This window comes from Anolis sagrei, chromosome Y (assembly GCF_037176765.1).
Source record: "Anolis sagrei isolate rAnoSag1 chromosome Y, rAnoSag1.mat, whole genome shotgun sequence".
NCBI classification, from domain to species: Eukaryota; Metazoa; Chordata; class Lepidosauria; order Squamata; family Dactyloidae; genus Anolis; species Anolis sagrei.
The window spans coordinates 43,878,875-43,895,583 of NC_090035.1; the positions used below are offsets into that span (position 1 = coordinate 43,878,875).

General features: G+C 42.6%; 1 protein-coding gene across 1 annotated transcript in view; it reads right to left on the bottom strand.

Annotated features, from left to right (window-relative positions):
* Nucleotides 1-12,387: 12,387 nt before the first annotated feature.
* The window catches only part of LOC137095687 (pumilio homolog 1-like), a 215,044-nt gene continuing 210,722 nt past the window's right edge, over nucleotides 12,388-16,709 (bottom strand). The window contains exon 22 of the mRNA XM_067462472.1: nucleotides 12,388-12,512. Coding sequence (XP_067318573.1) covers nucleotides 12,456-12,512 — 57 coding nt within the window. The 3' untranslated portion in view covers nucleotides 12,388-12,455. The remainder of the gene's footprint in view (nucleotides 12,513-16,709) is intronic.

The window sequence follows — 16,709 nt, forward strand, 5'->3', positions numbered from 1 at the left end:
TGATCTCAAACTTGTTATTCAACAACCAGCCAGTGTTTGCGTGCTACTTTTTTTTTAGTGTAATCTCAAACTTGTTACACAACCTGCCAGTGTTGGCGTGCAACTCATTTTTTAGTGTAATCACAAACTTGTAACACAACCTGCCAGTGTTAGCGTGCAACTCATTTCTTTGGTGTGATCTCAAACTTGTCACACAACCAGTCAGTGATTGCGTGCAACTCATTTCTTTGGTGTGATCTCAAACTTGTCACACAACCAGTCAGTGATTACGTGCTACTCATTTCTTTGGTGTAATCTCAAACTTGTTACACAACCTGCCAGTGTTTGCGTGCTACTCATTTCCTTCGTGTTGATCTCAAACTTGTTACACAACCTGCCAGTGTTGGCGTGCAACTTATTTCTTTGGTGTGATCTCACACTTGTTACACAACCTGCCAGTGCTTGCGTGCTACTCATTTCTTTTGTGTAATCTCAAACTTGTTACACAACTTGCCATTGTGTGCGTGCTACTCATTTCTTTGGTGTTGATCTCAAACTTGTTACACAACCTGCCAGTGTTGGTGTGCAACTTATTTTTTTAATGTAATCTCAAACTTGTCACATAACCAGCCAGTCATTGCGTGCTACTCATTTCTTTGGTGTGATCTCAAACTTGTTACACAAACACCAGCCAGTGTTTGCATGCTACTTATTTTTTTAGTGTAATCTCTAACTTCTTAAACAACCAGCCAGTTTTGGCGTGCCACTCATTGCTTTGGTGTGATCTCAAACTTGTTACTCAACAACCAGCCGGTGTTTGCGTGCTACTTATTTTTTTAGTGTAATCTCAAACTTGTTACTCAACAACCAGCCAGTGTTGGCGTGCAATTCATTTCTTTGGTGTGATCTCAAACTTGTTACACAACAACCAGCCAGTGTTATCGTGCTACTTATTTTTTTAGTGTAATCTCAAACTTGTTACACATCCTGCCAGTGTTGGCGTGCTACTCATTTCTTTGGTGTGATCTCAAACTTGTCACACAACCAGCCAGTCATTGCATGCTACTCATTTCTTTGGTGTGATCTCAAATTAGTTACACAACAACCAGCCAGTGTTTGCGTGCTACTTATTTTTTTAGTGTAATCTCAAACTTGTCACACCTCCTGCCAGTGATTACGTGCTACTCATTTCTTTGGTGTGATATCAAACTTGTTACATAACAACCAGCCCGTGTTTGCGTGCTACTTATTTTTTTAGTGTAATCTCAAACTTGTTACACAACCAGCCAGTGTTGGTGAGCAACTCATTTCTTTGGTGTGATCTCAAACTTGTTACTCAAAAACCAGCAAGTGTTTGCGTGCTATTCATTTTTTTAGTGTAATCTCAAACTTGTCACACAACCAGCCAGTGTTTGCGTGCTACTTATTTTTTTAGTGTAATCAAAAACATGTTACACAACCTGCCAGTGTTGGCGTGCTACTCATTTCTTTGGTGTGATCTCAAACTTGTCACACAACCAATCAATGATTGCGTGCTACTCATTTCTTTGGTGTGATCTCAAACTTGTTATTCAACCAGCCAGTGATTGCATGCTACTCATTTCTTTGGTGTGACCTCAAACTTGTTATTCAACAACCATCCAGTGTTTGCATGCTACTTACTTTTTTTAGTGTAATGTCAAACTTGTAACACAACCTGCCAGTGTTGGCGTGCAACTCATTTCTTTGGTGTGATCTCAAACTTGTCACACAACCAATCAGTGATTGCGTGCTACTCATTTCTTTGGTGTGATCTCAAACTTGTTACACAACAACCAGCCAGTGTTTGCGTGCTACTTATTTTTTTAGTGTAATCTCAAACTTGTAACACAACCTGCCAGTGTTGGCGTGCAACTCATTTCTTTGGTGTGATCTCAAACTTGTCACACAACCAGCCAGTGTTTGCGTGCTACTTATTTTTTTTAGTGTAATCTCAAACTTGTTAAACAACCTGCCAGTGTTGGCGTGCAATTCATTTCTTTGGTGTGATCTCAAACTTGTCGCACAACCAGCCAGTGATTGCGTGCTACTCATTTCTTTGCTGTGATCTCAAACTTGTCACACAATCAGCAAGTGATTGCGTGCTACTCATTTCTTTGGTGTGATCTCAAACTTGTTACACAACAACCAGCCAGTGTTTGCGTGCTACTTATTTTTTTAGTGTAATCTGAAACTTGTTACACATCCTGCCAGTGTTGGCGTGTGACTCATTTTCTTTGGTGTGATCTCAAACTTGTCACACAACCAGCCAGTGATTGTATGCTACTCATTTCTTTGGTGTGATCTCAAACTTGTTATTCAACAACCAGCCAGTGTTTGCATGCTACTTATTTTTTTAGTGTAATCTCAAACTTGTAACACAACCTGCCAGTGTTGGCGTGCAACTCATTGCTTTGGTGTGATCTCAAACTTGTTACTCAACAACCAGCCGGTGTTTGCGTGCTACTTATTTTTTTAGTGTAATCTCAAACTTGTAACACAACCTGCCAGTGTTGGCGTGCAACTCATTTCTTTGGTGTGATCTCAAACTTGTCACACAACCAGCCAGTGTTTGCGTGCTACTTATTTTTTTTAGTGTAATCTCAAACTTGTTAAACAACCTGCCAGTGTTGGCGTGCAATTCATTTCTTTGGTGTGATCTCAAACTTGTCGCACAACCAGCCAGTGATTGCGTGCTACTCATTTCTTTGCTGTGATCTCAAACTTGTCACACAATCAGCAAGTGATTGCGTGCTACTCATTTCTTTGGTGTGATCTCAAACTTGTTACACAACAACCAGCCAGTGTTTGCGTGCTACTTATTTTTTTAGTGTAATCTGAAACTTGTTACACATCCTGCCAGTGTTGGCGTGTGACTCATTTTCTTTGGTGTGATCTCAAACTTGTCACACAACCAGCCAGTGATTGTATGCTACTCATTTCTTTGGTGTGATCTCAAACTTGTTATTCAACAACCAGCCAGTGTTTGCATGCTACTTATTTTTTTAGTGTAATCTCAAACTTGTAACACAACCTGCCAGTGTTGGCGTGCAACTCATTGCTTTGGTGTGATCTCAAACTTGTTACTCAACAACCAGCCGGTGTTTGCGTGCTACTTATTTTTTTAGTGTAATCTCAAACTTGTTACTCAACAACCAGCCAGTGTTGGCGTGCAATTCATTTCTTTGGTGTGATCTCAAACTTGTTACACAACAACCAGCCAGTGTTATCGTGCTACTTATTTTTTTAGTGTAATCTCAAACTTGTCACACAACCTGCCAGTGATTACGTGCTACTCATTTCTTTGGTGTGATCTCAAACTTGTTACATAACAACCAGCCCGTGTTTGCGTGCTACTTATTTTTTTAGTGTAATCTCAAACTTGTTACACAACCAGCCAGTGTTGGCGGGCAACTCATTTCTTTGGTGTGATCTCAAACTTGTTACTCAACAACCAGCCAGTGTTTGCGTGCTATTCATTTTTATAGTGTAATCTCAAACTTGTCACACAATTAGCAAGTGATTGCGTGCTACTCATTCCTTTGGTGTGATCTCAAACTTGTTACACAACAACCAGCCAGTGTTTGCGTGCTACTTATTTTTTTTAGTGTAATCTCAAACTTGTTACACAACCTGCCAGTGTTGGCGTGCTACTCATTTCTTTGGTGTGATCTCAAACTTGTCACACAACCAGGCAGTCATTGCATGCTACTCATTTCTTTGGTGTGATCTCAAACTAGTTACACAACAACCAGCCAGTGTTTGCGTGCTACTTATTTTTTTAGTGTAATCTCAAACTTGTCACACCTCCTGCCAGTGATTACGTGCTACTCATTTCTTTGGTGTGATCTCAAACTTGTTACATAACAACCAGCCCATGTTTGCGTGCTACTTATTTTTTTAGTGTAATCTCAAACTTGTTACACAACCAGCCAGTGTTGGCGGGCAACTCATTTCTTTGGTGTGATCTCAAACTTGTTACTCAAAAACCAGCAAGTGTTTGCGTGCTATTCATTTTTTTAGTGTAATCTCAAACTTGTCACACAACCAGCCAGTGTTTGCGTGCTACTTATTTTTTTAGTGTAATCAAAAACATGTTACACAACCTGCCAGTGTTGGCATGCTACTCATTTCTTTGGTGTGATCTCAAACTTGTCACACAACCAATCAGTGATTGCGTGCTACTCATTTCTTTGGTGTGATCTCAAACTTGTTATTCAACAACCAGCCAGTGTTGGCGTGCAACTCATTTCTTTTTCTGTGATCTCAAACTTGTTACTCAACAACCAGCCAGTGTTTGCGTGCTATTCATTTTTTTAGTGTAATCTCAAACTTGTCACACAATCAGCAAGTGATTGCGTGCTACTCATTTCTTTGGTGTGATCTCAAACTTGTTACACAACAACCAGCCAGTGTTAGCGTGCTGCTTATTTTTTTAGTGTGATCTCAAACTTGTTACACATCCTGCCAGTGTTGGCGTGCTACTCATTTCTTTGGTGTGATCTCAAACTTGTCACACAACCAGCCAGTGTTGGCGTGCAACTTTTTTCTTTGGTGTGATCTCACACTTGTTACACAACCTGCCAGTGCTTGCGTGCTACTCATTTCTTTGGTGTAATCTCAAACTTGTTACACAACTTGCCATTGTATACGTGCTACTCATTTCTTTGGTGTTGATCTCAAACTTGTTACACAACCTGCCAGTGTTGGTGTGCAACTTATTTCTTTGGTGTGATCTCAAACTTGTTACACAACCTGCCAGTGCTTGCGTGCTACTCATTTCTTTGGTGTGATCTCTAACTTGTTACACAACAACCAGCCAGTGTTGGTGTGCAACTTATTTCTTTGGTGTGATCTCAAACTTGTTACACAACCAGCCAGTCATTGCGTGCTACTCATTTCTTTGTTGTGATCTCAAACTTGTTACACAAACACCAGCCAGTGTTTGCATGCTACTTATTTTTTTAGTGTAATCTCTAACTTCTTAAACAACCAGTCAGTTTTGGCGTGCCACTCATTGCTTTGGTGTGATCTCAAACTTGTTACTCAACAACCAGCCAGTGTTTGCGTGCTACTTATTTTTTTAGTGTAATCTCAAACTTGTTACTCAACAACCAGCCAGTGTTGGCGTGCATTTCATTTCTTTGGTGTGATCTCAAACTTGTTACACAACAACCAGCCAGTGTTTGTGTGCTAGTTATTTTTTTAGTGTAATCTCAAACTTGTTACACAACCTGCCAGTGTTGGCGTGCTACTCATTTCTTTGGTGTGATCTCAAACTTGTCACACAACCAGCCAGTGATTGCATGCTACTCATTTCTTTGGTGTGACCTCAAACTTGTTATTCAACAACCATCCAGTGTTTGCATGCTACTTACTTTTTTTAGTGTAATCTGAAACTTGTAATACAACCTGCCAGTGTGGGCGTGCAACTCATTTCTTTGGTGTGATCTCAAACTTGTCACACAACCAGCCAGTGATTGCATGCTACTCATGTCTTTGGTGTGATCTCAAACTTGTTATTCAACAATCAGCCAGTGTTTGCATGCTACTTATTTTTTAGTGTAATCTCAAACTTGTAACACAACCTGCCAGTGTTGGCGTGCTACTCATTTCTTTGGTGTGATCTCAAACTTGTCACACAACCAGTCAGTGTTTGCGTGCTACTCATTTCTTTCGTGTTGATCTCAAACTTGTTACACAACCTGCCAGTGTTGGCGTGCAACTCATTTTTTAGTGTAATCACAAACTTGTAACGCAACCTGCCACTGTTGGCGTGCAACTCATTTCTTTGGTGTGATCTCAAACTTGTCACACAACCTGCCAGTGCTTGCGTGCTACTCATTTCTTTGGTGTAATCTCAAACTTGTTACACAACTTGCCAGTGTTTGCGTGCTACTCATTTCTTTCGTGTTGATCTCAAACTTGTTACACAACCTGCCAGTGTTGGCGTGCAACTTATTTCTTTGGTGTGATCTCACACTTGTTACACAACCTGCCAGTGCTTGCGTGCTACTCATTTCTTTTGTGTAATCTCAAACTTGTTACACAACTTGCCATTGTGTGCGTGCTACTCATTTCTTTGGTGTTGATCTCAAACTTGTTACACAACCTGCCAGTGTTGGTGTGCAACTTATTTCTTTGGTGTGATCTCAAACTTGTTACACAACCTGCCAGTGCTTGCGTGCTACTCATTTCTTTGGTGTGATCTCTAACTTGTTACACAACAACCAGCCAGTGTTTGCGTGCTACTTATTTTTTTAATGTAATCTCAAACTTGTCACACAACCAGCCAGTCATTGCGTGCTACTCATTTCTTTGGTGTGATCTCAAACTTGTTACACAAACACCAGCCAGTGTTTGCATGCTACTTATTTTTTTAGTGTAATCTCTAACTTCTTAAACAACCAGCCAGTTTTGGCGTGCCACTCATTGCTTTGGTGTGATCTGAAACTTGTTACTCAACAACCAGCCAGTGTTTGCGTGCTACTTATTTTTTTAGTGTAATCTCAAACTTGTTACTTAACAACCAGCCAGTGTTGGCGTGCAATTCATTTCTTTGGTGTGATCTCAAACTTGTTACACAACAACCAGCCAGTGTTTGTGTGCTAGTTATTTTTTTAGTGTAATCTCAAACTTGTTACACAACCTGCCATTGTTGGCGTGCTACTCATTTCTTTGGTGTGATCTCAAACTTGTCACACAACCAGCCAGTCATTGCATGCTACTCATTTCTTTGGTGTGATCTCAAACTTGTTACACAACAACCAGCCAGTGTTTGCGTGCTACTTATTTTTTTAGTGTAATCTCAAACTTGTCACACAACCTGCCAGTGATTACGTGCTGCTCATTTCTTTGGTGTGATCTCAAACTTGTTACATAACAACCAGCCCGTGTTTGCGTGCTACTTATTTTTTTAGTGTAATCTCAAACTTGTTACACAACCAGCCAGTGTTGGCGGGCAACTCATTTCTTTGGTGTGATCTCAAACTTGTTACTCAACAACCAGCAAGTGTTTGCGTGCTATTCATTTTTTTAGTGTAATCTCAAACTTTTCACACAACCAGCCAGTGTCTGCATGCTACTTATTTTTTTAGTGTAATCAAAAACATGTTACACAACCTGCCAGTGTTGGCGTGCTACTCATTTCTTTGGTGTGATCTCAAACTTGTCACACAACCAGCCAGTGATTGCGTGCTACTCATTTCTTTGCTGTGATCTCAAACTTGTTACACAACAACCAGCCAGTGTTTGCGTGCTACTTATTTTTTTAGTGTAATCTCAAACTTGTCACACAACCAGCCAGTGTTGGCGTGCTACTCATTTCTTTGGTGTGATCTCAAACTTGTTACTCAACAACCAGTCAGTGTTTGCGTGCTACTTATTTTTTTAGTGTAATCTCAAACTTGTTAAACAACCTGCCAGAGTTGGCGTGCAATTCATTTCTTTGGTGTGATCTCAAACTTGTCGCACAACCAGCCAGTGATTGCGTGCTACTCATTTCTTTGGTGTGATCTCAAACTTGTTACTCAACAACCAGCCAGTGTTGGCGTGCAACTCATTTCTTTGGTGTGATCTCAAACTTGTTACTCAACAACCAGCCAGTGTTTGCGTGCTATTCATTTTTTTAGTGTAATCTCAAACTTGTCACACAATCAGCAAGTGATTGCGTGCTACTCTTTTCTTTGGTGTGATCTCAAACTTGTTACATAACAACCAGCCAGTGTTTGCGTGCTACATATTTTTTTAGTGTAATCTCTAACTTCTTAAACAACCAGCCAGTGTTGGCGTGCTACTCATTTCTTTGGTGTGATCTCAAACTTGTCACACAACCTGCCAGTGATTGCGTGCTACTCATTTCTTTGTTGTGATCTCAAACTTGTTATTCAACAACCAGCCAGTGTTTGTGTGCTACTTATTTTTTTAGTGTAATCTCAAACTTGCCACACAACCAGCCAGTGTTGGCGGGCAACTCATTTCTTTGGTGTGATCTCAAACTTGTCGCACAACCTGCCAGTGTTGGCGTGCAACTCATTTTTTTAGTGCAATCTCAAACATGTTACACAACCAGCCAATGTTGGCGGGCAACTCATTTCTTTGGTGTGATCTCAAACTTTTTACTCAACAACCAGCTAGTGTTTGCGTGCTATTCATTTTTTTAGTGTAATTTCAAATTTGTCACACAATCAGCAAGTGATTGCGTGCTACTCATTTCTTTTGTGTGATCTCAAACTTGTTACACAACAACCAGCCAGTGTTTGCGTGCTACTTATTTTTTTTAGTGTAATCTCAAACTCTTTACACAACCTGCCAGTGTTGGCGTGCTACTCATTTCTTTGGTGTGATCTCAAACTTGTTACTCAACAACCAGCCAGTGTTCGCATGCTACTTATATTTTTAGTGTAATCTCAAACTTGTAACACAACCTGCCAGTGTTGGCGTGCAACTCATTTCTTTGGTGTAATCTCAAACTTGTCACACAACCAGTCAGTGATTGCGTGCTACTCGTTTTTTGGTGAAATCTCAAACTTGTTACACAACCTTCCAGTGTTTGCGTGCTACTCATTTCTTTGTTGTGATCTCTAACTTGTTACACAACAACCAGCCAGTGTTTGCGTGCTACTTTTTTTTAGTGTAATCTCAAACTTGTCACACAACCAGCCAGTGATTGCGTGCTACTCATTTCTTTGGTGTGATCTCAAACTTGTTACACAAACACCAGCCAGTGTTTGCATGCTACTCATTTTTTTAGTGTGATCTCAAACTTGTCACACAACCAGCCAGTGATTGCGTGCTACTCATTTATTTGGTGTGATCTCAAACTTGTCACACAACCAGCCAGTGAATCCATGCTACTTATTTCTTTGGTGTGATCTCAAACTTGTTATTCAACAACCATCCAGTGTTTGCATGCTACTTATTTTTTTAATGTTATCTCACACTTGTAACACAACCTGCCAGTGTTGGCGTGCAACTCATTTCTTTGGTGTGATCTCAAAGGTGTCACACAACCAATCAGTGATTGCGTGCTACTCATTTCTTTGGTGTGATCTCAAACTTGTTACTCAACAACCAGCCAGTGTTTGCGTGCTATTCATTTTTTTAGTGTAATCTCAAACTTGTCACACAATCAGCAAGTGATTGCGTGCTACTCATTTCTTTGGTGTGATCTCAAACTTGTTACACAAACACCAGCCAGTGTTAGCATGCTACTTATTTTTTTAGTGTAATCTCAAACTTGTTACACATCCTGCCAGTGTTGGCGTGCTACTCATTTCTTTGGTGTGATCTCAAACTTGTCACACAACCAGCCAGTGATTGCATGCTACTCATTTCTTTGGTGTGATCTCAAACTTGTTATTCAACAACCAGCCAGTGTTTGCATGCTACTTATTTTTTTAGTGTAATCTCAAACTTGTAACACAACCAGCCAGTGTTGGCGTGCAACTCATTTTTTTTGTGTGATCTCAAACTTGTCACACAACCAGTCAGTGATTGCGTGCTACTCATTTCTTTGGTGTGATCTCTAACTTGTTACACAACACCCAGCCAGTGTTTGCGTGCTACTTATTTTTTTAGTGTAATCTCAAACTTGTCACACAACCAGCCAGTGATTGCGTGCTACTCATTTCTTTTTTTTATAAATATCTTTATTGCAAAAATTTTCATCACATATATAAAAAAAAACATCAGAAAGTGGTGGGCCTATTAGGGGAGGGAAAGATGAGGGAGGTCTGGTCGGGTGGGGGAGTGCAGGCGGAAGTTGTGAGTGGGGTTGGGTGTGAAGGAGAGGGGGGGGAGGATAATTGGGGAGGGGGATATAAAATACAACGACTTCCAGATTGAACAGGCAGGTAAACCTCTCTTATATAACAAAACATATTATCTTATTACACAACCAGCCAGTGTTTGCGTGCTACTTATTTCTTTGGTGTGATCTCTAACTTGTTACACAACAACCAGCCAGTGTTTGCGTGCTACTTTTTTTTAGTGTAATCTCAAACTTGTCACACAACCAGCCAGTCATTGCGTGCTACTCATTTCTTTGGTGTGATCTCAAACTTGTTACACAAACACCAGCCAGTGTTTGCATGCTACTTATTTTTTTAGTGTAATCTCTAATTTTAGTGTAATCTCTAAAAACTAATTTTTCCCCGGGTGAAGGAGCCCAAAACGAGAAAAAGGAAATGGCAGTTAGTCTTAGAATTAGTTGTAGAAAAATTTTCCAATTTTATATTTTTCTATAAAATTGGAACGGCGGCGATCCGCCATTTTAAGTATTTTCGTGGATAAGGGGGCCTGAAATGGCGGTTTCCGTATCCGCGGTCTAGGCGATCGCAGATTCGGGGTCCGGGGGGCGCCCGGAGGCGCCTCCTGCGGGCTCACGGCTCTCCGGAGCCCAAAAAAGGGTCTATTGCAATGTTATTCTGTTTGAGTCAAGAAAGGATACAAAAGTAACATGCGGAAAGATAAAAAGTTGCAAGTTTCAAGTACTTTTATTAGGGAAAGGATACAAAGTAAAGGGAAGGGGAAAGCAAGGTGAAACTACAAGCATTCCTGGTTTTGAGCTGGCTGCTGGGGCACATTTCATCCGTTGGTCCCAAAAGCTTGGTCCAGGAACTGCGGAACTCTCCGCTGCAGTTCACACCAATGTGAAGGTGGGGCTCCCTGCTGTGCTCGGGCTCAATCTGACCAGCCGCAGGAAGTTCCTCAGTTCCTGGATGCCCGGTTGGGCCAAGACTAATGAAATGTGCCCCAGATGAAATGTGCCCCAGCTTCAACTAGGGACTCTTTGCAGTGTTGTGCTCACTCCTTTCACTTCTTTCTCCAGCCCAAACACTGTAACCAATCCCTAAATAAAGACTAATTGAATTGTGACCTTTTACCTCATCAGAATGATACTTTGTGTCCTTTTCTTGACTCACTCATTTAAAAAGCACGAATTTACCTTTTCTGGGCCATGGGAGACCGCTGCCCCCCCCCCCGGGATGCCTTCCAGGCGTCCCAGGGAAGCTAAATCTGCGTTCCTTCAAACCGTGGATACGGAAACCCCTCGGGCCCCTGTATCCACGAGTTGATGGATCGACTCCATTTTGGTGCCATATTTTTCCTAGCTAAATTCTAACACTATGTGCTATCTCGCTTTTTGCATTTCGGGCCCCTACGCTCGGGGAATAACCTTTGATTTTAAAGAATATTTTTAAGGAAAACAGCTGATTGTCAAATCTGAGCCTCGCTGCGCTACCGCTGTCATCGCTGTTTCTTGGTCCTTCTGGAGCCCCCTCAACCCGAAGACTTGATGCGGTCACCCCATGAGGCTTTCGGTCACTGGGCTCCACCCCTTGGAAGGAGTTATAGTTTTCCAAGGACCAAGGATAAGCTTCAACCTCAGCACGGCAGGACTCCATATCTTGGCTTGGTGGAAATCATCAGACCCCTTTTTATGACTTTTGGACCTTTTACACAGTTTATGGACCTCTTTTCCCTCCATGGACCTATTTTCACCTATGGATCTTCATGAAATGAACTATGAACTGAGCCGTGATTAAGGCTTTTTATCAATTTCCCTATGAGGCACGGGGGGGGGGGGGGGGGGGGAGGAGGGATGAATATGATTTCTATAACATGATTTCTGTATTTCTATATTTCTTCCTGTGTATCTGACCTTTTCCTGACCCTTTTTGCCCCATTCCCTTTTTTGGAAAAATGTATAAAAATGTAAGGAAGCCACCCTGACCCTGGAGAGGAAGCAATTAGCAATTGAAGAAACCCTTATAAAAAAAAACACTTCTTGCATGGACTATAACAAAGAATCATGCCTCTGGCCTTGGAGGATTGGGCCACCAGGGAAATGATCGCTTGGGAAATCTTGATTATATTACAATAGGACAAGGGGAAGCCTTCAGAAAGTTTCCCCCTCTTGATCTGTTTCCATTCAAACTCTCTCATTGAAGACATCAACTGAAAGTTTCCCCCATTGTTCCCCTGTCTTATCATAGGAGGAAAAACCCAGATCATGTTGGTATCACTAATGTTAGTATTTGTTTCAACCAATCACCAGACAATAGAAAAGCTTAGCTTGAAGGCCATTGAGGACTTGCCGAGCCCCTGGACATTTCCTGAGTTTCCCTAATCCATTCAAGAATGCATTGTATTCCCTTGCCCCGCCTCCCTCCCTCCCTCCTGATTTGCTGGAGCACCGGTGGCAGAAGCCTTCTGATTGGCTCTGGCGCACCACAGGAGCCCTGTGATTGGCCCAGGCACTCGGTGTGTGTGTGTGTGTGTGTGTGTGTGTGTGACCGAGTCTCCTCCCAGCTGTTAGCGTGCAGGCCAATCACCAAGCTGGGTGAGGGGGCGGAGAGTGGGAGATTTGAACCACACAACTCTGTATTTCTATAAAAATGGCATTTATTTGTGTACATGTTATGCTTAGTTTGGCATCCTTTTCAGCTGAATCACTAATAAATCATCTCGGTGATGCTTTCTTCAATTTTGGTGAGATTCTTATTGGATACCTAGAGGAAATAAATTGCTTAAAATTAGGCTTCTCCTTGCTCACCAACATAGTGATCCCTCTGGTGGGGCTGTAGGGCCTCTCCTCCTGGAGTAGACACTTTTCAATTCCCTATTGACTTCAGCCTCAGGCCCCCAACCTAGACCCACCGCCCTTCCCTCCCTCCCTCCCTCCCTCCCTCCCTCCCTCCCTCCCTCCAAGTGTTTTGGACTCCCACCATTCCTCACAGCCTCAGGCCCCCCAGCCTAGACCCAACATCTTTCCCTCCCTCCCCCCAAGTATTTTGGACTTTCACCATTCCTCACAGCCTCAGGCCCCCCAACCTAGACGGACCGTCCTTCCCTCCCTCCCTCCAAATGTTTTGGACTCCCACCATTCCTCACAGCCTTAGGCTCCCCAACCTAGATTCACTGTCCTTTCCTCCATCCAAGTGTTTTGGAGTCCCATCATTCCTCACAGCCTCAAGCTCCTTCCTTTTCCTCATGGACAACAAGTTAATCATGAGCCAACAATGTGATGCGGTGGCAAAAAAAAAGCCAATGGGATTTTGGCCTACATCAATAGGAGTATAGTGCCTAGATCCAGAGAAGTAATGTTACCCATGCTCTATTCTGCCTTGGTTAGAGCACATCTGGAATATTGTTGTCCTATTCTGGGCATCTCAATTCGAGAGAGATATTGACAACTTGGAATGTGTCCATAGGAGGGCGACTAAAATTATCATGGGTGTGGAGAACAAGCCCTATGAGGAGCAGCTTATAGAGCTGGGCATGTATAGCCTGAAGAAAAGAACGCTGAGAGGAGACATGATAGTCATGTATAAATATGTGAGAGGAAGTCATATGGAGAATATAATAATAAAACTTTATTTGTATCCCACTACCATCTCCCCAAGGGACTTGGTGCGGCTTACATGAGGCCGAGCCCACAATACAACAGTAAACAATAGCAACAGTAATACAAAACAATAAATAAAGTCATAAGCAAAAAATAAGCAATAAACATTAACAATAACACGACGCGTTTAAAAACCTATGGCTGGGCCAGATGTAGTAATTAAAAAAAAATAATGCTGGGCATGACAAGGTGACATATACCTGGGATAGAAGTTTTGGAGAGGGATGAAATGTGCAGACAATCCTAGATTACTAATAAAGTGCATTTAGGGACATATTGATGGGAGTTTCCTTATTCTGGGAAGGCACACTGAAACAACCATGTGTTTAGGCTCCTCCTAAAGACTGCCAGGGTTGGGGCTTGCCTAATGTCCTTGGGGAGTTCCAGAGTCGAGGGGCCACCACCGAGAAGGCTCTCTCCCTCGTCCCCACCAATCGCGCTTGCAATGGTGGTGGGAGCGCGAGCAGGGACTCTCCAGCTGATCGAAGAGATTGTGTGGGTTCGTACACAGAGATGCAGTCACGCAGGTAGGTGAGAAGGGAGCAAGCTTGTTTTCTGCTGCCCTGGAGACTAGGATGCGGAACAATGGCTTCAAACTACAAGAAAGGAGATTCCATCTGAACATTAGGAAGAACTTCCTGACTGTGAGAGCCATTCAGCAGTGGAACTCTCTGCTTCGGAGTGTGGTGGAGACTCTTTTTTGGAGGCTTTTAAACAGAGGCTGGATGGCCTTCTGTTGGGAGTGCTTTGAATGCAATTTTCCTGCTTCTTGGCAGGGGGTTGGACTGGATAGCCCATGAAGTCTTTTCCTACTGTATGATTCTATGATTCTTTTCCACTTAAGCGGCTGGGAAAGAGCCTGGGGAATGGTGGGAGTTGGAGTCCAAAACACCTGAATGGCGGGCTGGCCCAGGCCTGCCCTATACCCAGTGTTAAGCTTATTGGTCAAGGCAGCACACCAAGAAATGTATGCAGGCCCACCTATCACCTATCACCATGTTTCATCCTTGGCTGCCCTTATATGTTTCATTTAGGTTTATGATTCGGTTTATATGAATGTGAGGCATTGGGTTTTGCCATTATTTGTTGTAAACCACTTTGAGTCCCACCCTCCACCCCCCGGGTGAGAAAAGCAGTATATAAATTCAGTAAATAAATAAATAAAGTGTGTGTATTTATTGTTGTGTGCCTTCAAGTCATTTCCAGATTCTGGTAACCCAATGGCAAAGCGATTATGGTGTTGCACCGGGATTGTGGCGCAGCTGGCTGAGTGTCAGCTGCATTAAGATCACTCTGACCAAAAGGTCATGAGTTTGAAGCCAGCCCGTGTTGGAGTGGGTTTCCAACCAATTGTGTGTAGGCTATTGTCGACCTTTGCAACCTGAAAGACAGTTGCATCTGTCAAGTAGGAAAATTATGTAAAACCTTAAAAGTGTGGGGAGGCTAAATTAACTGATTTATGAGGCCATAAAGAAGACTCCAGCAAAGCATTCCAGTGGGGAAGCATGCGGGGAATACGGAAGTGCTTCATCAGCCTCGCAGATGGACGATGAAAGTGACAGCTCCCCTGGCGGCCAGAAAAAGTTAAATAGCCTGTGTATTTCTGTATATGTTTGTATGTCAAAAAATTGGCATTGAATGTTTGCCAAATATGTGTACCCCTGCGGGGTGAAAAGGGCGGAATATAAAAGCTGTAAATAAATAAATAAATAAAAATTTCTTGGTAGTATTTGTTCCTCTGAGGCTAAGAAGCTGGGACTTGTCCAAGGTCACCACCCCACAGTCCACAAATGGCAGATCTTGGAACCAAACTTCAGTGGATACAAAGGGCTCACTGTATTCTTGCCATATAAACAGTAAAAAACAAAAACAAATAGATTTTCCGATCATCTTTGCAGCAAAGCTAAAAACAAGAAAATGGTAGCAATAAGATCTGAATGGGAGTACTTACATCTATGTGCTTGAACATTAGTACAATGTTTCTATGTGGCCAAAGATGCTGCAAACATATTGTAGATCTTGGCACTGACAATGTCAGCAAAATCAACCAGTAATGCACCACTAAGAAATCTCACATTGGGATAGTTATGGACGGGGCTTGAACACACTAGGTTAACCGCCAACTGCAGTAAATTTTGCCAATTGAAAGATTGACCGGTCAAAGCCAGGGTCAGGGTGAGCTCCTGGCCTTTGGCCCAGCTCCTGCCTACCTAAAAATTTCAAAAACAGTGATAAATAGGTATCACTTAAGTGAGGAGGTATTTAAGGCACCCATAAGGAATGCCAGAAAGTGCTGGCTATTCAATCAAGGAGGGAGTTTACAAACAAAGCTCTTTGGCAGGAAATTGGGAGTGACAGCACCCCAGTGGTTGGAATTGAGCACAACCTCCATGATGCCCAAGATGGGAAAGTCTCTATCTATGCACAGTTGTCTGTCTGGTAAGAGTATAACACCCATCATCCCCAAACAGCATGGCATGTGACATGTTAAGACAGGAGCCTTTAGCATTCTGATCCAGAAGTGGAAAGGGAGACGTGGCTTGTCACTGAGGATGAGAAGTGTTAGGAGACATTCCCCAGTCTAAATATGCATGGTGGGGCTTCACAAATGAGTATATCTTGGCTTTAGTATTCTACCTACATTTTGTTCTGAATATATCTGTATTGTTGCTTCAGTAGCAAAAAGTAACATTTCAAATGTAAAGTGTTACATCTTGCCATAGTTGCATGTAAAGTACTATTTAACATCTCACTTGACTTTACTGTTTCAACCTTCCCAAGCACTGTGTCTGTTTTGGAGGCTTCATTCACAAAAGAGCCCCCAAGAATGGCTTGACCTCTAAGTCATTTGACACAAAGATGGCAGAGGAAAGAAAGCAAGCACATTCAGAGGTGGAATGACAACGAATGGTTGATCATGAAATGATCAATGGTTCCAGGTGGGAAAAGACCCACAGCTGTTGCTTGGGCCACCCTCAGGAAGAAGACCTGGCGGTCCCTTCTCATCTTTTAACAACTGTCAGATGGGTCCCCTCCAGGGCGACATTTCCATTCTGGCTCATGGAGAGGCACCGGGTGCCTATTCAGCCTGTACCAAGCGGGTGCCTGGAGAGAACCCACATTGCTTTTGTCCCTTTCATTTGGACAGCTTTTGGGTGTGCTGGCTGTTGATGACGGTTGCCATGGCTGGGAGAATTCTGATAGATAGCCGCCTGGGGGAATGGTAATTAGTGGTGCATGCAGCAGCGGAGCAGAGTCCATGGGACTTTCCTCCCAGACGGTTTTGTGAAACGGACCCAGC